We start from the raw sequence: 21698 nt of genomic DNA on the forward strand, positions 1-21698 counted from the left end.
TAAATTAACAAAGGGTAATTTTTGTTTTATGTTTAGTTAGACCGTAAACTTCAACTGGGACGGATATTGATCAAGATGCAGCCTGTTTTCTGATCACATAAATGTTCAAATAAATGAATACCTACTTTTAACCTACCCTTTCGAGACAGCTTATCTGGATGTTTTTTTTTGGGGGGGGGGGTGCCCAATTGTCCAGGTAGGCAAGCAGTACAGGAGTCTCAAAAGGTTTTTTATCTTCAAAAACCACAAGAAGAAACCCAAAGCCAGACAAGAAATGTGGTGGGTGAGCTACTAATGTTAAAAAAAGTTACTTTATACAACATTTGCTAAGTGCGCACACATTCGCAAACCTTTGCCGCTCAATGAAATATGGCCTTAAGGAAGCAAGAGCATATCTTCTTTTAGCTCAGCTCAGCATGTATGATATCATTAAGCACTGGCCATCCAATTGCGTCCACTCAGCCATTTGGGAACATCAATAAATGGTTGTAATTACAAATTATGAGAATCTATGGCTTCATTGAATTCTTAAATGTCTTCACTGTAGCCCACTCTATGTGATGGGTTTACGCACTTTGGTTTTCATCTTGCTCCGCCGTGCAGTTTTGGGGATTTTTTTTATTCCTTGGGGGCATTCCAAGAAAATGTGAACAATCAATACACACTGATGGGAATCATCGATCATAAACTTAATGGACGATGATGGTGTTAGGCCGCTTGCCCGCAATGAGGGTATACGAGAAGCTCTGTGAGGGTATCAAAACTTTCAAAAGGGATCACGTTTACATTCTTTTAAAAAGTTAAAGTCTCGGTGTGCTAATATTGGCCCTATGGCAACGCCCTAAATATCATAAGGTCAAAGTGATTAAAACTAATACCTACAGCAAAGTAAGGACACCAGCGGCACTCTCCCCTCTCCCTCAAGGTTGCTCGTCCATAACGGGGCTCCACATTGCCAAGTTTGACAGAGCATTGCTTCGCCTTTTTTAAATGGCCACTGTGAGAGCAGGCGCCAAAGACATTATTCACTGGCAAATTGGCTACCACATTGCTGGTCATGGCCCCTCCCATGACGGCTATGATTGGCCACAGAGATGACCTTGTGAATAATTGATAATTGGATTTATTTTTTCCTCCCCCAGACCAGCCAGGTTGCCGCAATTAATTTGCGGGGGTCGGGGGCAATCACGTGGCTTCATTTCAAAGTTAGTTTGAAGCTCTCGATTGGTTGGTCTTGTAACTTCAACCTCCTTTGCACAACAACCTGTTGCGGGACCACAATGGAATAATCGCCGCAGCGCATGCGTAGGCTGCTTCCTGCTGGGAATCAGGATACATTCGTCACTGTTTCATTTTGTACAGAAAGTATTCAAATCTGCACGATAGCGCATCATATGCTGCTTGCTGCTAAGGATCACGACCTCTGGTACCCAAATCCCGGTCCTATCCAGCCTGTTTTTGATGTCTCCCCTCCGCCAAGACACCTGGTTGAAAGGATCAGCTCCTCAGCAGGCTTTGTCAGAAGCCTGATAATGATCAGGCAAATCAAACAGAGAGGCAAATCTTTGAAAACATGCCAGTGCCGGTCAGCTCAGAGATGGATGCACTCAAACATGGGCTATTCGAACAAGCATGTGAGAGGCAACGCTGCTAACCGTGGCTAAAAACTCTAATGGGAGTGGCGGGGTGGAGAGTTTAATTCCATTAAGTTAGCCCGCAAATGAGGACGACCTCTTCCTTTAAAATGCACGGCTTCAATATGACGGGCGGATAAGCACTCAAATAATATGTGGGTCAAGAGGTCAGCGGAGGGGAGTACAGAGAGGGGCAGATGACATTGAATTTGAGCTTTGGGCCCTTGTCACTTATATGGCTTGGAAAGTCATTACAAGGAGTGATTTAACCTCTCCCCTCCCCCACATCAAGGACACTTGGATGTGAGGAAGGGTGGAGAGGTGACGTCGAGCAGCGCGCACTCACTTGCACACTCACACAGAAACTTCAGCTCGTGGTGGATATTCTTTGACTTCTCTTCACAGCATTTGTTGGAGCTGCTCCTTCTTTTGGGATAAATATTCGGAAAAGATTTTCCTCTGAATGGTCACCTACGTTCTGCAAGAATCAAAATTCAAATCCGGCGCGAGATCCAAGAGCTAGTTCCAACGTTCTTTACAAAATTATTGACTATGTGGTCATAGATGGCCACAAAATATCCATCAGGCCCATTCTCTATTCCAGTCATCCTCATTATGGTTGCGGGCGTGCTGGAGCCGAACCACAGAGATTGTCTTTGGTTGCATTATTAGTCATGAAGGCAAGATGTTTAACCGACGCATTTTTTTTTTTTAAACAAAGCTGTAATTTCCAGACCAATAACATGCTCAGGATATCTGATTATCTCCTTCAGCACGATGGTTGGGAATCACTGGTCAATGAAATGCATGGCAGTGACTGTGACCCAAAGGCCTCGACTGGATCTCATCTGTCCTGGCATGTCCTTTAGGATTGAGTGCATCCTGGGACTGCATAAAAGGGGAGACAGAGCTCTCGTGTGGACACTGTTGAAATTTGAGCCTTCCCTTGAGAGCTGTTGTGAAAGAATAACGCGCTTTGCTAACATCTTGTGACCAGAATTTGAAATGCAACTTGACTGTCATTCACGATAACGCTTCAAGAGCGACAGATTCGATTCATCCAGGGAAAATAGTCACTATGGATATTGTTAATTATTTGAGGTGTTAAATGTTCAAGGCTGATGTTTAAAAATGTGTTAGAAATTCAAATGTAAATATATATCCGACTGGAAGGCTTAGCAAAATGTACCGTATATGCATGGGGGGGAAAAAGGGGGTTAGTGCCGACATCGTAGGTCAGTTATTGAATAAAATCATCCAATTCAAACAAAATTAACAAAAACATTGTTTTGTACCTGCAATTAAATATCAGTACGACTAATATGATTGTTCTCAACACTTAACTTTTATTTTCAATTCACAAGGTATATTGTATCTGATAGGATACATTTATATTCCCAAAATCATTGAAAAAAGCATAAATAGAGCAAACTTTATATATACTTTTTTTTTAAACATATTACTTTTAAAGGTCATTTAGTTGTAAAAAAAAGTACAACCAAACTTAAAATAGAACCGGCAACATTCAACGCAACATTTTCACACTCTGCAAAGTATTTTTGAAAACAAGCCATGGGCACATTGGAATTAAAAGGAACCATAAACGACATTTTGTTCTGTGTTAATTACAAACGATCTGATCTTGAATACCAAAATACCCAGGGAACGTCCCCATACGGAAAATTTGCCAAAAAGAGTTAATTAAATAAAAGGATACGCAGTATTTGTAAAAAGGCAACATTGGCAAAAGCGTCCTGTATAAGTGCATTTCCACAAAAATAAAGACATTTGTAATATTCAAAACGATACAATTGTGTGAAAATATGGAGTGCTGGCCTGGTTAATGAATATGAACACTTTTTTTTTTTAATCAGCCAGGAGAGGAGTGCAAGAGTTACACAGGAAGACTTAAAATATTTCTTTTGTGCTTTTTTCTGCTCTCGTTGATCATTTTCGTCCATCCCTTCAAATCCGTTGAGCCGCAAATTCCAGTTTGGTCTCAGCGCCAGTCCTCGTCGTTGTCGTCCTCCTCCCCCTCTGACGATTCCTCCTGGCTGCTGGGCTCCCCCTGGTTCTCGGCTACGTTGCCTCCTTGGTGGGACGCCGCCGCCGCTACCGCTAACAAGGCTTCCTTGCGGGCTTGGGCAGCCGCCGCCGCCGCCTGCTCCTCCGCCGCCCGCTGGCGCAGAGCCGCGGCTTTCTTCTCTTGCTCGGCGTGGCTCTTCATATGAGCGCTGCGACTCTTCACTTTGTTGAACACCCTGACGCAAACCGGAACAACAGTCAGGACACGGAGGACCGCGCTTAATGTTAACCAGAGTGGACTTTCTGTGACGGCTTTGGTCGTACCTGCCGCACTTCTTGCATGGAAATACTGCGTCAGGATCTTGCGTGGGCTTGACTGGCACTTTGGTTTTCTTTGCCGCAGTGTCGTTGCGAGGCCTGTGCGGAACTGATGCGTAGGCAGCATCCTTGACGATATTCTCTGGCTCTTTGACCACCAGCATCGTACCCGCCTGGAGAACAAGTTGCTTTGTTATTGTCGAGAAGACTGCACAAAACATGAAAGAGGATCTCTTCCTAGCAATAACTGCTGTCTTTATCCAAAACTGCCGTCCTTTTAATCAGAAACCCTCATTTAGTCATAGGTAGTCGTGGTAAATAAAATTCCGTTCTTCCCAAAAAAATATATATTTGATTGTAAGACCAGAAAAGGAATGCTTGCATTCCGATATCGATCTTTACGTGAAATATGAACACATTCTTTCACGACCAATGGAGGCGACACTCACATAGTCATGAGCTTGAAGCGAGTGAGCCACCATCGCTTGCTGGTTGTTCTGCTGCTCAGACGAAAGCTCTTTCTTGTCATCCGTGTGGAGGTGCGCGGGTTTAGATTGCTGAGAGCTCTAAGGAATCACAAAAGAGTCACAAAGTAGGTCCAAACATGACAACTTTTAAAAGACTCATTTTCAGTTGTGACCCCGAATTAATCCACCAGATGTTATTTATTGACGGTAATCGAATGGGAAAGCACCCCGCCCCCCCACCACACTGCCAAGGGGGGAAAAAAAATGGTCATAAGCAGATGTTGCTTGAATCGAGTAAAACTGCCATCTATGTACATGTTCTTGAACAAACAAACTTGTTCCATATTCCTCCCAAAAGGTGAAACGGTGTGCTTATTTTGTCAATAAATTTATTTGTCAGCTGACATTGGACCAAAGCCACCATACACTGAGAGGTCGCCAGCCAATCATAAAAATTCATATTCACAATTTGGCCATTGGTTGACTTAACGTGCATGTTTTGGAAACACGCTAATTATTTTATGAATATAAATATAGATATATTTCAAAAATAAAAAATAAAACAAGCAAAGCAATTTCTACCTTGATGTCCACCACAGTCTCTGTGTATTTATCCACAGGCGAGTTTGAAGGGCCGTAGGTTAAAATCCCATTGCGGGCGATCTTGACTTGCTTTTTGTACGTGTAGTAGAACTCAACACACTGGGCCACTGTTTTGGTCTGCACCTGGAAAGGAAAAGAACACCCGTCAAGACTTTCCGTTACCATCCGTTCACTATCGGCAGAAAAAAAAATGGCAACTTGTGGGTAAAAGTGGAGAGGCGCACCAGCTTCTGCACCAAGATGAAATCCTTGCAATAGGCGGACATCCCTTTGTTGAAGTAATGCTTTTCCTCGGCGCTCCACCGATCGGCGCCTGCAAGAAAATCCCGCCGGGGAAGTGTCATGAAAGTGAAATAGGCGGAACTAATGTTTAGGGTCTCCTTTGCTACTTCGATTTCTAGCCTTATTTTGACAGTTATGGGCGTGGTTTCAACAGAGCCCAAGTTGAAGTGAAACTAAACACTCGCACTCCCTAAAGACTTTGGCTCGATTTAGAATCGCCGCTCATGGATTCCTATCAAGTGGCCTGCATCGCTCCGCCCATCAGTCGAACGAAAAGCAGTCTTCAAACACCACTCAGGGCAAACTTTAATGACGTCATCGCTGTTACGTAATTACAACATATCAGATCACTGTCAGCGGGTTCTTTTTTTTTTTTTTTTTTTCAGAAACTACGCCCCAGGCTTTCAAGAAACACAAAGTATTGATTGGAGTGCGAGTTGAATATCCCCTTGATGGACTATAATGTGTCAACTAAATACAAATTCAAAATAGTGCATCTCAAAGTAGTACTGAAGAGTCAGCAAGCCGTAAGCGCATCTGCCCAATTGCACTAGCTTTCATGAACACAACTAACCTGAGTAGTGATAATCTGCCAGGTGATGGCCTTTCGGGAAGATTGGACCCTGATGCAGTAAACGTCGGAGGGTCTCCTAAACAAAACAAACCGCAGAAAAATCCAAATACTGCAGAAAGTCAAATACAAACTCAAAGACGTTTGCATGTTGAAGTAGCTGACGTTATGATGGCATTGCGCCTCCATTTTCAGGGGGTCTGGGGTCAGAGTGAACATTCATTCATTCATTCATCTTCCGAGCCGCTTGATCCTCACTAGGGTCGCGGGGGCGTGCTGGAGCCTATCCCAGCTGTCTCCGGGCAGTAGGCGGGGGACACCCGGAATCGGTTGCCAACCAATCGCAGGGCACACAGAGACGAACAACCATCCACGCTCACACTCACACCTAGGGACAATTTTAGAGTGTTCAATCAGCCTGCCATGCATATTTTTGGAATGTGGGAGGAAACCGGAGCACCCGGAGAAAACCCACGCAGGCCCGGGGAGAACATGCAAACTCCACACAGGGAGGCCGGAGCTGGAATCGAACCCGGTACCTCTGCACTGTGAAGCCGACGTGCTAACCACTGGACTACCGGGCCGCTCAGAGTGAACATAAAGAGTGCAAATACAATCGATGAATCACTGCGACAATCGTCGACTCACAATGAAATCGCCTCCGCTTTCATGTAAACAATGCAGAGCCAGCTCCTGGTTAGTTCCTCCTCCGCTGAGCACACTGGAACAAGCCATGTTCATCAGGTTCTCTACTAGAAAGGACAACATGAGGAGGAGGAGGAGGAGGATGCGAGTGAGTGGGCAGATGGCGATCCAGAACAAGTGCAAAAAAACAACATTCTACGAAAGCGACGAACCACTCTCCGCGTCTCCGTGTTCAAGCTGGCCGTCACGCAAAGGAAGCCAAACCAAGTCGGCCTTGTGCGGGTCAAACTGAGCCAAAGGCTGCTGTCGCAACTCGGGAATCTCCGCTTGGTACGGCTGCCCGATGTTGATGCGCCTGCACGCAAACGGAAGTGGCGGGGTGAGACGCCGGCGCGGCGGCGGCGGCCGCCCGGAGGCTTTGCGTGTGAAAATCCAAACTTACGGCTCGAGGCTGACAGGCGTGGCGTCGGTGATCAAGGGCAGAACCGGCGGTGTGATGTCTGAACTTGCTGGAAAAAAACAAAATAAGATACAGTATGTGGTGAATTGGATGGCGCCCGGTTGCTCCAAAACTCCCACACAATGGAAAGCGTTAGTGTTTGTTTGATGTCCTTGGTTTTGGTCTTAAGGTCCAATCGAAACTCAAATTTGGTTTCCCGGACCCCCACAAGACTGGGCGGAGGACTTACTGGAGCGCAGGAGGCTTCTGGTGGCCGTCTTGGGCGTTGCAAGCGGCGGGAGGATCTGGTTGCCGGCGGCAAAGTTGGTGAGGAACGTGGAGAAGTAGAGTCCCGAGCCTTCTCGTACGGGGGATAGGATGGGCGGGGGCGTATAGGGGGGCAAGGCGAGCGGGTTGTCCGGCAAGCGCACGGGGGAGCGCAGGTTGCTTTGGTAGGCGGTGATGCTGGAGTAAACGGACGCCGGGATCAGCGTGGAAGGTCTGGGTGGAGGGATGATGAGAGGCTCGGGCCGGGGTCTGCGCTTTTGTTTGCTTTTTCCCTCGTCATCCAGTCCGGGATCATTCTCTCCGTCCTAGAGCGAGCAAGAAGAGAACTTACGGATCTGGCGTGAAAACCGACGCACCGGTACCGCATGTAGTGTATTTCCCCCGAATAGGTGGAACAATTGATGCCATTCAGCCAATCAAATAAGTCTGCCAAAAATGTGACATTCGATCCTGCTTCAAATGTGCAAAAGCGAAATCTTAAGTCCTCCAAGAAGCAACCTGCTCAAAGTTGTCTGTCACCGAGTTTCTGAGAGATCTGCGGCGAGCCACGATGACGGACGGTTTGCAGTCGGACGTCACCGAGGGCCGCTCGGCCTGGCCCGCTCGTCCGTGTGCCGGCGCGCCGTGACCGGGTAGTGGAAGCCTGTGAACTGGCACCGACACAGGCATGATTAAAGGGACCATGGTGGCGTGTTTGCCTCGAGGAACGTCTCCCTGTTGTGGAACAGAAGCAAAGCAAAATGGATTATGCAGACAATCATTTTTCATCACAGAAGAATTGCAAACGTATTTTGGTTTTCGAACCCAATGACAAGGATGTGGCAAAACAATTTTGAGGAATTTTGGGCTCAAATTACACTTTTTGGAGAGTGTATGCCAAAAAAAGTGAATTCAAATAATAGTAGTACAGTATTGTTTTTTTTAGCAATTAATTAAGCTAAGAAATACATTTTCAGTACCAGTACAAAAATACCTTTCACGTCCAAAAGCAAAGAGTATGCTCCGCGTTCACTCCCACATAAAATAACTGCTACGGACTCGTCATGAATTATTAACTAACGAAAGGTTTCATTTTGAATCAAAAGACGGCAGGATGGGCCCGGCGGTCGACTGGCCATTGTGAACGGCAAAGCAAAGAGGGAGTGCAACTGCTCAGGCCGGCCCCTCCTTTGTAGTTCTCGGCGGCTGAGCGGGAGGGAGCCTGAGGAATGTGGAGGTGTGCAGACATGCAGCGGCCACCGCGCGCTTGTGTGCAACAGCGCAATGACTCGCACTCCTATAAATCGTATACTGTACCTGCACCCAGTCGATGCGAGTGCAATTTACTCATTATCGCGGTCGGTTAGGGAAGCTGCAAGGGAGAAAATGCAAGCGGCTGCTCCGCTGGCAATGTCAAGATGTAAGCTATGAACGCTCAGCTACAAGACACTGAGACGTTAAAGAGGCCACTTGCAACATCTCATGAGAATCGATTCGAAATGTGGGCCTTTTACAAAGACTGCGTCAAAGAGAGGAAAATTGGTTTCCTCGGACTCCTTTGTGAGGGTCAGAATAGAGCGCAATGCAGTTCCAGACTGATACAAACTATTCCTGAGCATGATTAGCAATCATTCGGTGCCCAGATGTATTTTTTTTCTATGTGCAATTTAGTGTGAAAATTCTGCTCTTAAAAAAAAAAAAAAATTTAATATACCGCTAAATATATGCGGCTATACTATATATTGGAAGCTATTAAACGGACGCGATGTTGTTGTCAGTTTGAGCGCTCTCACAGCCGCTTTTCTGCACAAATGCTTTGAGAAGTGTCGTAGGCAAGTCGGCACAGGGGACTGCAAAACTCGGAATAAACAAAACCAAGAAAGCGGTGATGAAAGACTTGGGAGGAAGTTTGACACCGAACTAGGGAGTTCTTCCTCTTTAAAAGCTGCAGCTTGCCTTTTGTCGCTCTAACTCGCTGCACGTTGGACAAACTTACATTTGGCGGGCTGCTAATTGACAAGTATATTAAACATACATGTGATAAGGGATTTTTTTTTTTTTATAAACCAAAACATTGTGAACTAGGGAAGTGGTCGCTAGCCAATCGCAGGGTGCAAACGGACAAAAGTAAAGCCTTCAATGACGCTATTGTGCATGTCTTTGTAATGTGCAAATACAGCGTGATCAACAGCCGCCAAAAAACAGAAGTGATGTACGTCAAGCGTTTTTAACCTCAGTTTTGCAAGCGGACAGCGATTCAGGCATGGAGGGCATCTCGGACGCCTTCTGGGCAAGAGTCTCCAGGTTGATCTCCTTGGACGCCCTCCGTTTCCTACGGGTGCTCTGGATGACTCCCCCCGTCGCGGCCGCGGCGTCCCCTGGCCGCGCGGCCTGCTGCGCAGATACTCCATTCTGGGAGCTTTCTTTGGGTTCTTGAGGCCACATGTTGGTCGAAGGCGGGGCCAAGGGGGACTGGCCGTCTCTGGAAATGCGGCGCGAGCGTCTCGGGATGGCCGGCGTTGCGTCCGAAGGTTCCAAGGGGTATGGCTCAGGTTGGACTTGGTTTGGAGGCTCGGCTATCGGCGCCGCTTCCTTTTTGGACACGACGTCGGGCGGACAGGGTTCCGAAGGCTGATAGGTGACGAAATTAGGAGGTTGCGTGTCCTGCTGGGGGATGTTTTGTCCTTGCTGCTGCTGCTGCTGCTGCATTTTGTGCATTTGTTGCTGTCGCTCATGTAACTGCTGCTGCTGCTGTTGTTGATGATACTGTTGTTGCATATGCTGCATTTGTTGCTGTTGCATTTGCTGCTGTTGCTGCTGCTGCTGTTGTTGTTGAAGTTGCTGCTGCAGCTGTAGTTGGTGCTGTTTCTGCAACTGCTGGTGCTGTTGCAACTGCTGCTGCTGCATGTGGTGAAGCAGCTGTTGTTGTTGTTGCTGTTGCGTTTTGGGCTGCTCGCCGTAAGGCAAGCCCTGCATTCCCTTGTTGCCCGGGAAAACCGAGTAGTATCCCTGGGAGAACTGCTGCTTGTTGAACGTCGTCTGGAAGGGCTGCAGGATGGAGCCCTGCATGTTGTGAGCGGGCACGTGGGCCGCACCCTGCAGCTCCGCGCTTTTGTGCTGATATGCCTGCAGCTGGGCCTGCTGCATGGCATGCTGCTCCCATTCCAGCCCCCTGGCCTGAGCTGGAGCCCGGGGTGAATCTCTGTAAACCTGCTGATTTTCACTGCCCATCTGAAGAGGGTCGTGGACTACCTTATGGAACGCCATCTGCCCTCGGGCGTTCACGCCACCCATATACGCCCCAAAGTTCTGGCTCCAACCTGGCGCAGGAGCTTCCTGAGCCCAGCCGGGAGCTTGTAAGGAGTCCTGGTGCACCCACTTTACCGGGGCCACCTGCTGATAAGGCGGGAGAACCTGAGGCCCTTTCTCTGGGTTGTATACACCAGAGCTGCCAGCTGAGTCACTCTGGATTGACTCCAAAGACGGAGGACCTAGTCCGTAATAAACCTCCCCTGAATGCTGTAAGGGCTCTTTCATTGCCGCCACTGCCCGATGCTTGCTGCTCTTGTCAGTACTCATTTGAGGAGGAAGACTCATGGCGAGATCTTGACGTCCGGGTCTCGTAGTGGGCTTTTACTTCATGCGCTTGTCTTTTGTACTCAGATGGCATGTGGAAGGATCAATCCGAAAGGAAATGTAGAATCTTAACTCAAGTTTGAAGCCTTTTCTTCACATCCTCTTTTGGGTGCCGCACCTTTAAAAACATGACACTTTAATTACCGCCGGAGAAAAACAGAAAGTAAATAGGAACATGGAGGCCCAGGCATAAAGGTCAAAGAGCATGCACGCTTAAAAGTCAACAATCAAAACATTGTCATGTTTCTGTCCGGCAAAAAAGGACATTCTGATTCAGTCAGCAGCAAGGGGGAGGCCCTTGGGACAGCATAGCTTCTATTTGGCCGAACTAGAAATACAGGAAATGAAGGTGATCGTGCACTCGAGCTTATAGCCGCTGGTGGCTGTTGAAAAAGCAGCAATAAGGAAGCATTGGAAGCACTGGGGCGATTATGCAACACACAAGCCACATTGTAGAACGTAATACCTTATGAATGACACCGTTGGTTTTCCATGCCCGGCCCACGAAGAGTCCATTTGGTGGCGATCAAAGTCATGCAGATCCATGAAGGGATTGTGCGCCACAAATGTCATAACTCTCGCTGTCTCGTAACTTTCACCCGGAGTTTCCAGGCGCGGAAATATGGCGAACGGGCGAGTCCACACGGGTGAAATCCTCGAAACCGATTTGCTGCAACCGCTCGTTCACGTCGTAGTCACAATGTATCTGCGAAATCGTGCTTTTCCTGGATGTCCGCAACTTTTTTCTCCCCCGCTCGGCCGACTTTTCAGTCTCGCGCAGCCACGGCGTGTGGAAACGCTGCGATTTCCGCACGTTGGAACATGGCGCGATAAGAGTGCGCCGTTGATCGAAAGTCGCGCAACATAACGCACGTAACGCTACGGTTTTAAAAAAGTGTGTAAATGAACAGAAATCCGTGCAAAAAAGTAGCGAAGAACGCCACAAGGCGCCTCACCCACAAACAGATCAGAGCTTATCCTGTTTTCCAACCTGCAGCCTTAGCCCCGCCCATTGCATCCTCGTACGATCGTTTTGTTGCACCGCTTAGCCCGAGGAGGACGGAGCCGCGTCAATATTTCGGTCATTGCAGCATTTCCCAAACTCTATTGAGTCTAGCCACCAATTTTAAACCTCAAAAATAGCAAAAAACGTATGAATACAGGTACTGAAATGTATTAGAATTAGAATTGAAACCTGGGCATTTTTTGTTTAAGTGTGAGCTTATCGCATATGTAGTTCATGAAAATCAAATGTGGTCCTCGAGAAGAAATGGTTCCTCACTCCTTGTGTTTGTGTATCACATGATGGTTTCAATGAGGAGAAACAATGCAAATAAGTATTATTTTAAAAAATATTTTACAGTATAAGTCAGGTGGGCGGTTGTAAAAATATCTATCTTCACTTCATTTTGTTGGAAATATATTTCCAAGAAATTCATACATATTATTTACTACAAATAAAACACCGATAGATTGATCCAATCGATGTCAGTTACAGATGGTGACAAGCAAATTTCAAGATCAACTTTTTGTGAAATTTTTATTTGGTGGCGTGTTATGAGAGGTTTAAAATGTAGATTGTGTGCGTAAAGGAATTTGGGAAGACTGGTTCAAAAACCGAACATCCCTCACTCTTCCAATTAATTTTGTTTTTGTAACATTTGGACGTTGTCATGAATACTGCATAACGTTTATAATTATTAAGCATGAATACCCACCAATTGTTTAGCCTGACTGTTTTGTGCAAATTCCGTTTGTGTGAGGAAAAAAAAAGCCGACGTGATTGTGTTGTACTGTAGGTGGGGCGGGGGAGATGGTTGCCTTGGTGATTCTGCGGCTCATTCAGGAGCTTTTATGACGTCACCGTTACCCCTCTAAGCGGCGGCTGTGGCCATTATCAGCTGGCTAGCTCAGCTCACGTTTTCGACAATGCCCCCCATCGACGTCCCTTCATCTGCACGATAAAGGAGCCGTAGGAATGACGTGGCCGTCGAGGAGGGGACCATGGAGGCTCTATCCCGGAGTCCCACCGGTGCAACCGAACGAGGTAACGCGGGGACGAGATCGCGGGGGCTCGCTGCTTAGCCACCGTGGAGTAAACATGCTAGCTGGCATTGAGCACAGCCTCGTCTATTTTTCTGTCTTGCAGCTCTCTCATACCTATCTATTTTTTACTAACCATACCTATCCCCTGTTCTTATCATTATGCTTTAGGCTGCAGTTAAAATCAGCTAAAGCTAGCTGCTAACCGCTGGCTAGCTCCAGATTTGAATGTCATGCACAATCAATTTAAAGTCTCCGAAATCCCACATTAAAATACACGGATTAAAGACATGAAGGTATGTGCAGCGTATAACCTTACCTATCACCAATGCCGGTGTCAACTAGTGTGGTTTAAGGAGTGAATTGATTGTTTGCAGTGATGGGTTGGTGCCACTGATGTCAGCTTCTGACTGCAGCAGAGAGCACTCACCATGAGTGGAGAGCATACAGACATCCTGTCAACGGCAGATGTGGTCAGGGACAGATGGAGAGTGGTAAGAGCTAACTAGAGGTACCCCTTACTATTTATTTAAGCACAAGATACACTTTAGAGCTAACGAGAGGTGACCTTTCCTATTTCAGCATAAGATACACTTAGAGCAGTAATTTTCAACTGGTAATGTGAACAGGATGTCACAAATATTTTGTTTGTTTTTTTTTTTTTTTTACTGACATTGCTTTGTTTGTTAGATTATTTTATCTCACGGTAAAAGAAGACACTGACTTACCTTTATTTGCTCGTTTTCTTATTTTATTATTATGTACTACTTAAAAAACGCTCCTCAGGTCAGAAAGATTGGCGGAGGTGGCTTCGGGGAGGTCTACGAGGTCCTGGACCTACTGAGCCAGGCCACCGTTGCCATGAAGGTGGAGTCTGCCACACACCCCAAACCGGTGCAGAGGACGGAGGCGGTCGTGTTGAGGAAGCTGCAGGGTGAGTGACACTTTGCTGCGCAAACAAAAATCTGCTTTCAGTGCTTGTAGATGCAGTCTCGAGGAATCAATGACATTTTATTTTATTATTATTTTTCAACAGGCAAAGATAACGTGTGTCGCTTTGTCAGCGCTGGCCGAAACGAACGCTTCAACTATGTGGTGATGGAACTCCAGGTAGGTTCTTCACAAGGTTCCCATGAGTTACGCAAGACTTTAATATTAACATTGTGTTTGAAGAGTGCTTGCGTTTTGGTATAAAGTACACTCTATAATCAAATATTTCCAAATTTGTAAAGTGCTTCAAATGCTTGGAAAACAATTCGAAATATTCTTGCGTTTGACCATCACATTCAATGCAAAACCTGGTTTCCTGTACAGCGGTGTGCCCGACAGGTTCCACACAGTCTGTTCAAAAATACTGTTTTAATTCCGCTGTACTTGTGTTTTAAAACAGGACTAATGAATGTTATCACGCCTCTATGTTGTAATTGTCCAAAGGGGAGGAACTTGGCCGATCTGCGGAGAAGCAGGGCCCGCGGTACGTTCTCAGTCTCGACGACTCTGAGGCTCGGCAAGCAGATTTTACAGGGCATTGAAAGCATCCATTCCGTGGGCTTCCTGCACCGCGACATTAAACCAGTAAGACAACAGCTACCTGAAGTCCTTTACTGTATTTTCATATTCCAAATTTCACTATTTATAGCCGGCCCTTGAACTTTTCTTTTTGTCGTTCACAGGCTAACTTTGCAATGGGAAGACTAGCAAGTACTTGCAGGTGCTGCTACATGCTGGACTTTGGTTTGGCCCGACAGTACATGACCTCCAACCAGGAACTCCGTCCTGTAAGTACCTTCAGAACTGATTTGCGAGTACACCTGTCAAAATAAAAGCTCTACGATTAAAAAGGTTTTCAATGCATAAAGGAGTCTCAAATGTGCTTGGAACAACTTTTTTTTTTCCTAGCCTCGGTCAGTGGCTGGCTTCAGAGGAACTGTGCGATATGCTTCAATCAATACTCATAAAAATAAGGTGACTAGAAATTTCCCCCCGTGCGTTATCTTTCGTTACCTCCACCAAGGAGGTAGAAACTGGTCTAGGGGATGTTCACCGCAGAGGGAATCCTCAATAAATTTAGAAAGATTTAAGACTGCAAACTCATGTGATTTTTTTTTTTCTGACTCTGCAGGAAATTGGTCGTCATGACGATCTATGGTCCCTCTTCTACATGTTGGTTGAATTCATGTCCGGTCAACTCCCATGGAGGAAAACTAAAGACAAGGTACAGTATGTGCAACTGCTAACGTACAATACGAATGTTCACCTACCGACGCATTAGGTACCCTGTTGAAAAATTGAACATTATTATCTTTGTAAAAGCGTGCGTCGCCTCTATGTGTCTCAATTGTATTTGAATCCTCCTCCCCAACAGGAACAAGTCGGAAATCTCAAAGAAGCATACGACCACCGCCTCATGCTTAATCACTTACCATCTGAGTTTAGCGCATTCCTGGATCACATCCTCAGCCTGGACTACTATACCAAACCCGACTATGAGGTTGGCCATGAGCTCACGTTTGCATTATCATGTTTGGTTCTCTCTCGACTGCCAAAATGCTGACGCGTATGTCCCCCCCTCACCCCCCCACCCCCCTTCTTTCCCCCGTGACAGCTGCTGATGTCACTGTTTGACAGCTCTATGAAAAGCCACAATGTGCTGCACAATGATCCCTACGACTGGGAGAAATGCGACTCTGAGGACATGCTGACCGCAGCTGCAGCGCCACCAACCGGCCAGGAGCTCACCCGCCTCACGCCAGCTCACTTGGGGTACACATATGCATGCACAGTCAAGCTGTTGTTATTCCTTCACCTCTTTCCCACTATAGAACTGGAAGGTTTTTTTTTCTCTCGAGAGTGACCTTCCCTCTCCGTCTTGCTCTCTCTTTCTAAAGCATGGCCAATGCCTCAGTGCTGCCAGTGGAATTGCAGAGGGAGAACACAGAGGATGTCCTCATGCTCGGAGAGCGCTTCAGCGACGCCGACAACTTTCCCCCTAACCCCCCTCCGTCCGTTCCCGCAAGAGCCATATGGGAGGAAATGGACCGCATTCAAACCCAGAAGCATGTGGAGCCAGTGATCAGGAAGGTCAGTTGTGCGCTGGTCGGTTGATTGATGTCCTCGCGCGTGTTGCAAGGACATCATTTTGCGGGTTACTTGTTTATTTTTCAGGTGGTGACTGAGGAAGAGCATCAGAACCAGGGCAACCAAAGCCCTGCTGGCTCCGCGCAGAGTTCTCCAAGGCGAGTACGATCCGAGACTCTGTACTTGGATCGAGCTGTGCCACTACTCCGGAAGATGCGTCAGAGTCAGAGTTTGGCGTTTGAAAGGAGACTTGCACCTGAACCCAAGCCTACTCTTGAGCGCTTCCTTGAATCCTGGTTCGTGCTTCAAATATATCATATTATTATCCTATATGTTGAATATGTTTTATTTTTTTATTTTAGTCGGGTCAAAACGCCTCCTGTCCTTTCTCACATCGGGGAGAAAGCCTTGTCCGACGATCATTCCGGCGCGGGTACAGCTGACCCGGAGGAAGGTGCGGTCAGCAGCGGTTTTGTTGCAGTCAATATCAGTCCTGTGGTCCAAGAGGGAGACTCCCAGGAGTGGGTGGTACTGGAGCTGGAGCAAGCTATGAAGCCTTCAAGTGAAGCCCAGCGCGAGGACAAAACAGCCACGACGAACGCCGTCGACAACGAGAACCACCCGCCGCAGGAAGGCCCCTTTGTAGCAGCCAGTCCTGTTGTGTCACAGTGTTCTGTCGGGTCGTGGTTACTTGGCCACAGGAGGCTGCCAGGGATGCTGGGGCAAATGCCCTCGGTCGTCATGGGACGACCCCACATGGATCAGGTAGGCAAGATCAAGCATCTCCCCCCGCACCCCCAATTATTTTTCCGAAAGAATGCAAGCATAATTTCTAAAATTGCTTGGACTCATATTAGAGTATCCTAGATACTTGATAATGCCCTTGCCTTGCACTTGTGCTGAAAATAATTTTTTTTAATCCAAAAATATGCAAAAAATTAATTTTAATAAATTTAATTAATGTATTTAATTAATAATTAATTTAAAATAAATTTCCCCAGTGTGGGACAAATAAAGGATATCTTATCTTAAAAGAAAAAAATTTAACTCGGCTTCCTCTTTTACTTCAAAATAAAGCGAGTACAAAGAAATACAAAACTGCTGCTTTAGTGCCACGTCACTACGAGCGGCTCGAGGCGAGCATGGAGCGCGAAAGCCGTTGCTTGCCATTTGGCGGCCTCCTATTTTTCCATCAATATTTGTAGTTCTTATTCAATTGGTACGGTTACTGTTTGTTCTGCATAATCCTTTCATTCATACCCCTAATCACAAAGTTGTTTTCAGTCTTCCAGCTGCACACCGCAGTCTCCTGTGCTCGAAAGAAGTGACACCATACCTCTTGAAGCCCCGTCCAGCAAATCCGATGAACCCCCCGGACAAATCCTAAAAGATGGCAAGAAGACGGATTTGGCCCCGTCGTCGAGCCCACTAAAAGGTTCAACCGCTCTCTTCACAAAAGACCCCGAGAGCGATTCTGGTCTACCTGACTGCTCATCGGAGCTGAACCAGCAGGCTCAAGCGATCTGTTCGCTCCTCGCTTCTTTAAGGCCCAAAGACTCTCCCTGCTCGCCCAAACTGAGCCGCATCCCAATACGAGACCCTTGCACTCCCCCGGATTCTCCGGGCAGGAACCTGCACCGGGACAGGAGAAACCGCTGGAGCAGCCCTGTCCCCGGCTCCCCGACCCACTCCCCTTCTCCGTCACTTTCCTGCGAAAACCTGCAGGTCACTCTACCGCGGGAACGCCTCTCCTCGGAGCGAGGCTCCAGATCGGACTGCGGAGGGGAAGACCCTCTTTCTCTGTCCTCTTCGTCAGGCAGTAAAAGTAAGATCCCACGACCCATGAGCGCCACCTTTGTTCCCGAGCAGCTCAGCGGCAGACTCGTGCCTCACCCGCCTCCCGGGAAACCGTCTGCAGGCCCGTGTGCCGACCACAGGTGTGACACAATGCAGCATGGATTTTGCTGCTTAATTCATATTCCAGAAATGCAAGACTATATTTTAAAAAAAATGTATTTATATGGTCTTCTCTCTTTGGAGGCGGCGGCGTTTGCGAGTGCGCGCCAGCAGCACCAGCGACGCGGAATCCTTGTCCAGTGTGAACCAGTTGGCGCAGAACCGCAGCGGCCAGCTGGTCAGCCCGCCTACACCCCGCCCTTCCGGCTCCTCCGTCCTGCAGCGCTCGATGAGTTGCTCGCCGTCCCGCCAGGAGCCCCGCGACAGCAAGGCACCGCCTGTGGGACGCAGCCGCTCGGGGTCATCTGCGCCACCTCCTCCTCCCGCCCCACGACACGGCCCCTTGCAAGCCAAGTCATCCGGGCAGACTCCGTTGGCCCCGCGCTCTATAGGAAAAGGTTTGATCAAGGAGAGCAAAGGCTCAAGGAAACTGAAACGGTGATTAACAGAAAAGACCGATCGGCATGTGTAAATACAGTATGTGCTCAAGGGAATGGGTACTGTATGTAATGTAAGAAAAAAAAAAAGGTGTGTATCTATTTATTTGCTACATTAGCTCAAATTGATCCATGAACAATACCTTGAAACGCAGGAGTGTATCTGTGCAGACACTTCAGGGATGTTTGATGAAACCGGTTGCCACCGGGGTGCAAAATTCAAACTGAGCGCTCACTTACCCTTTTCATGGCAAATGATTGAAATGATCCTACACTCATGTTTCACATCGTCGGGAGAGTAGATGCGATCATAATTAGTTTGGGTGGACTTCCTGTTCAATTTTGAACATGGTTCCTTCAGACTTTCTCATGTATTCTTATGGGACAAATGACTCACTTTCATATCCATCAGTGAAGCACGTTTACTTACTAAATGAGATTTGGGTAGGTTGTGTCGGGAAGCCCCCCCCCCCCCGCCCCATTTATTATTTTTTATTTATTTATTTTGACCAGGATACCCTTGCGAGATTTGGCAGTTTTGTTTGCAATCTTTTAAATTGCTACATTGAACACCATCTAATTTTACAAATCTGTCTCGGTTACCTTCATCTGTAGAGCCAACCAAATTGTCACCAGGTATAATTTTGCACACTGGTTCCAACCCTAAAGCCAGCAGCACGTCAGAGAGTTTTGTCCATGTGTAGCCTTTTGAGGAAATTCCCATCATGTGCAAGTACATCCATTCAGTAGAAGATACATCAAAAATTTATGTCTCTAAAGTGTAGTGCTAGGGGGGAAAAAAAAGTACTTGTGCGTTTGGCTTTGTAGTTTCCAGAGTAGCGTTCCTTAACAGGTAAAACAGCAATGTTGTTTTTGTGTCACCATAACCTTGTCATGCATTCTACATCTGTAAGTCTATTATTCTTCTAAATGTGCTTGAATGTTTGAAATGCCATATCTGCCCATTAGAAAAACCAAATGTTACCAGTTGCTACAAGGTCAGTAAACATCCAGCTGCAAAGCCAGGGAATGTGCCGTTCAGCCGGAAAACCTCCGCTTAATAGTAACCACAAATAGTTCTGCGTCAGCATTTTAGAATGTATTTATGAGCACACTCATTCTTCAGTCTTGTAAATGCACATGAGTCATTATAGTTTTGTTTTTATTCATTTGTCATCAGCATATATAACTGTATTTTTACCAAGCTGCATTTGATCATGAAAATACATGTTCACAAGCCCAAAAAGTGTTATTGACTGTCCAAGTCAGTTTGAAGTACCCAAAGTAATTATGAGTCAATGAGTTTAATAGAGGAAACAAGCACTTGAGAATAATGCCAAACAAATTGGCAATTTATTTTTAAATTTGTTCTGATGCCATTACACATAGGCCAAAATGGTTGGCAAATGAGACCTTGCCCATAAGTCAATATTTTATTTCAAATGAGACATAGTACATAAGTGAATATTTTTGTAATTTCATGTAAATTTGTGAATGTCTGAACATTCATTTACAGTGCAATGGTCAAAAGACATAGGCTGGTATATAGTTACATACAGGAATATCCGTCCATCTATTATCCGAGCCGCTTATCCTCACAAGGGCTATCCCGGCTGTCTTCGGACAATAAGTGGGGTACAGCCTGAACTGGTTGGCAATCGCACTCAAGTTAAAAAATGTATAAGAAACTGTTTATTCAAATGAACCTAACCTTGAAGTCAGCAGCATATTTGTTAAATGTTTTATGACCCTGTTCATGCCAATCCAGTCAGAGTCTTTTGTCAATCTGCTGTATCGAGAATTGTAGTTGTATTATGAGGTCTAGAAGAGTGAGGCGGTCTGTCGGGGATCCTCTGGCAACACACTGATGGAGTCCTCCGCCTTTCCGCACAGCATGCAAAGCATTGTGTACTCCTGAATGATACAATACGAATGCACACAAATGAGAGCGAGCAAAAACAAGCTCAGCAACTAACAATTTACCTTGAAAGGAACGCAAAAAGTAACCCTACAATAAAATGCTACTAAGCATGATGCAGTGCAAATTCCAACACAGTAAAATCAGTACTTTTCCTCTTATAGTTGTCCTCATTTGGGCCACGGGTGAGTTGCAGCCTACACACCCATCCAAACTTGCATTCACGTCTCTGGACAATATAGTAATATAACTAACCAACATGCTTGCAGGAAGGGAGAGCAACAGCCATTGACATAATTTTCAGCCGTTTGGTGAATGTTGGGAGAAGCTGTTGTCAGCCTCAGCTCACACCCAAACACTCGCATTCAGATTTGCAGACGTCACATGGTGCCCTTCCAGAGTGTGTAAAGGCACATGCATGTAGAGAGACCAAAACTATTAAGTGTGTTTTATTGGTCGTTGCAATGTAGATTTTCATCAATACTGGGTACTGCTCATGAACTTAATGGTCTCACAGAACAAAGAAAATTTCACTAACTCATTTTGATGGTTTTCCCACTTACCTGATATTCATCAACAACAGAGAATGTATATTCATGCCTGGCGATGACGTGGTCACAGTTTTTACAAACATCTAGAAGAAAAACAATGTTTATTTTTAACAGCGAGAGGATTATAAAGGTAAAATGTTTAAGATATTTTATATGAGAGCTTCTAATTGTTTATAGATATGTGAGCATTACTTTACAAGATGGTGGTAGCCAAGTATCAAGGGAAGGAGATTAAAATGGACAATGGGATAAAAGGAACAATGCATTAAATTTATCACAACAATTTACGGTCGTAAGTGACAATCTCCTCTCCATCATCATCCTCTGTGTCTTTATTACAGATCAACACAAAGTCCCTGTGATGACATTTGGCACAGCCCAGGTAGTTCATAAGATAGGAGCCATTCTCGAGACAAGTGCTTCCCTGAGCAGAGAAAAAAAAGAAAACGTTTTATGTACGGTATTATTATAAACATATGAATCAAGATGTGAGTGTCCATTATTAATCCCAAATTCTTCAGTTACTATTGACAAAATCAGAATTTAAACGTACCCGGTCGGGGTATTCTTTTTGCACACAGCCGTTACACATTTTCACTTATTTAAAAAAGGATGATGTCTAATGTGCAGTCTGAGAAAAGACTTTACATTTGATGTTTTAATCAAAGTGCGTCTTCCGTAAACACCGCTTGATAGCTTAGCATAGCATTATACTTGATACCGGAAGTAAGTCACCATTAGAAATGTACTTCCGGATTGAAATATCCGGATTGTTTGTCCTTGCCAGAAAAACAAAACAAAAAACTAGACTAGACACGCTAGATTGTT

The 21698-nt window shown here is 46.0% G+C and overlaps 3 protein-coding genes across 7 annotated transcripts; 1 reads left to right on the top strand and 2 right to left on the bottom strand.

The window, feature by feature from the left end:
• Positions 1-2957: 2957 nt before the first annotated feature.
• mideasa (mitotic deacetylase associated SANT domain protein a) lies at positions 2958-11905 on the bottom strand. Of its 3 annotated transcripts, none has more exons than XM_052052529.1 (13): positions 11354-11905; positions 9484-11005; positions 7792-7986; positions 7235-7577; positions 6988-7054; positions 6758-6900; positions 6549-6652; positions 5904-5979; positions 5272-5360; positions 5027-5170; positions 4427-4543; positions 3984-4150; positions 2958-3895 (listed from the first exon to the last, which is right to left on the bottom strand). In XM_052052529.1, exons 2-13 carry the CDS (start codon positions 10846-10848, stop codon positions 3634-3636), a joined length of 3072 nt encoding a protein of 1023 aa, XP_051908489.1. In that variant the 5' UTR covers positions 10849-11005; positions 11354-11905; the 3' UTR covers positions 2958-3633. The 3 variants fall into 3 exon arrangements, with proteins under 3 accessions (XP_051908489.1, XP_051908488.1, XP_051908490.1); XM_052052528.1 differs by having other exon boundaries at positions 7771-7986; XM_052052530.1 differs by lacking the exon at positions 4427-4543 and having other exon boundaries at positions 7771-7986.
• A 739-nt stretch (positions 11906-12644) lies between these two features.
• Positions 12645-20435, top strand: ttbk2b (tau tubulin kinase 2b). Of its 3 annotated transcripts, none has more exons than XM_052052532.1 (16): positions 12645-12934; positions 13102-13226; positions 13308-13424; positions 13717-13864; positions 13967-14040; positions 14365-14505; positions 14604-14708; positions 14830-14895; positions 15053-15145; positions 15296-15421; positions 15536-15693; positions 15819-16026; positions 16108-16304; positions 16371-16773; positions 17293-17945; positions 18049-20435. In XM_052052532.1, exons 3-16 carry the CDS (start codon positions 13362-13364, stop codon positions 18404-18406), a joined length of 2793 nt encoding a protein of 930 aa, XP_051908492.1. In that variant the 5' UTR covers positions 12645-12934; positions 13102-13226; positions 13308-13361; the 3' UTR covers positions 18407-20435. The 3 variants fall into 3 exon arrangements, with proteins under 3 accessions (XP_051908492.1, XP_051908493.1, XP_051908494.1); XM_052052534.1 differs by having other exon boundaries at positions 12649-12934; positions 15819-16011; positions 16096-16304; XM_052052533.1 differs by lacking the exon at positions 13102-13226.
• churc1 (churchill domain containing 1) lies at positions 19820-21617 on the bottom strand. The gene is made up of 4 exons (XM_052052602.1): positions 21424-21617; positions 21159-21294; positions 20883-20953; positions 19820-20315 (listed from the first exon to the last, which is right to left on the bottom strand). The coding sequence occupies exons 1-4, from the start codon at positions 21460-21462 to the stop codon at positions 20223-20225; spliced, it is 339 nt and encodes a 112-aa protein (XP_051908562.1). The 5' UTR covers positions 21463-21617; the 3' UTR covers positions 19820-20222.
• Between the last annotated feature and the right edge of the window lie 81 nt (positions 21618-21698).

This window comes from Hippocampus zosterae, chromosome 19, assembly GCF_025434085.1.
Source record: "Hippocampus zosterae strain Florida chromosome 19, ASM2543408v3, whole genome shotgun sequence".
Taxonomy (NCBI): Eukaryota; Metazoa; Chordata; class Actinopteri; order Syngnathiformes; family Syngnathidae; genus Hippocampus; species Hippocampus zosterae.

Coding starts and splice junctions, on each gene's coding strand:
- mideasa (XM_052052528.1), bottom strand. CDS start 10,848: ATGAGTCTTCCTCCTCAAATGAGTACTGACAAGAGCAGCAAGCATCGG. Junction 6,653..6,757: donor ACACGGAGACGCGGAGAGTG/GTTCGTCGCTTT, acceptor TGTCCTTTCTAG/TAGAGAACCTGATGAACATG. Junction 5,361..5,903: donor GGCAGATTATCACTACTCAG/GTTAGTTGTGTT, acceptor ATTTTCTTGCAG/GCGCCGATCGGTGGAGCGCC.
- churc1 (XM_052052602.1), bottom strand. CDS start 21,462: ATGTGTAACGGCTGTGTGCAAAAAGAATACCCCGACCGG. Junction 21,295..21,423: donor AAAAAGAATACCCCGACCGG/GTACGTTTAAAT, acceptor TTCTCTGCTCAG/GGAAGCACTTGTCTCGAGAA. Junction 20,316..20,882: donor CTGTTGTTGATGAATATCAG/GTAAGTGGGAAA, acceptor TGTATCATTCAG/GAGTACACAATGCTTTGCAT.
- ttbk2b (XM_052052532.1), top strand. CDS start 13,362: ATGAGTGGAGAGCATACAGACATCCTGTCAACGGCAGATGTGGTCAGG. Junction 14,709..14,829: donor CCAACCAGGAACTCCGTCCT/GTAAGTACCTTC, acceptor TTTTTTTCCTAG/CCTCGGTCAGTGGCTGGCTT. Junction 14,896..15,052: donor TCAATACTCATAAAAATAAG/GTGACTAGAAAT, acceptor CTGACTCTGCAG/GAAATTGGTCGTCATGACGA.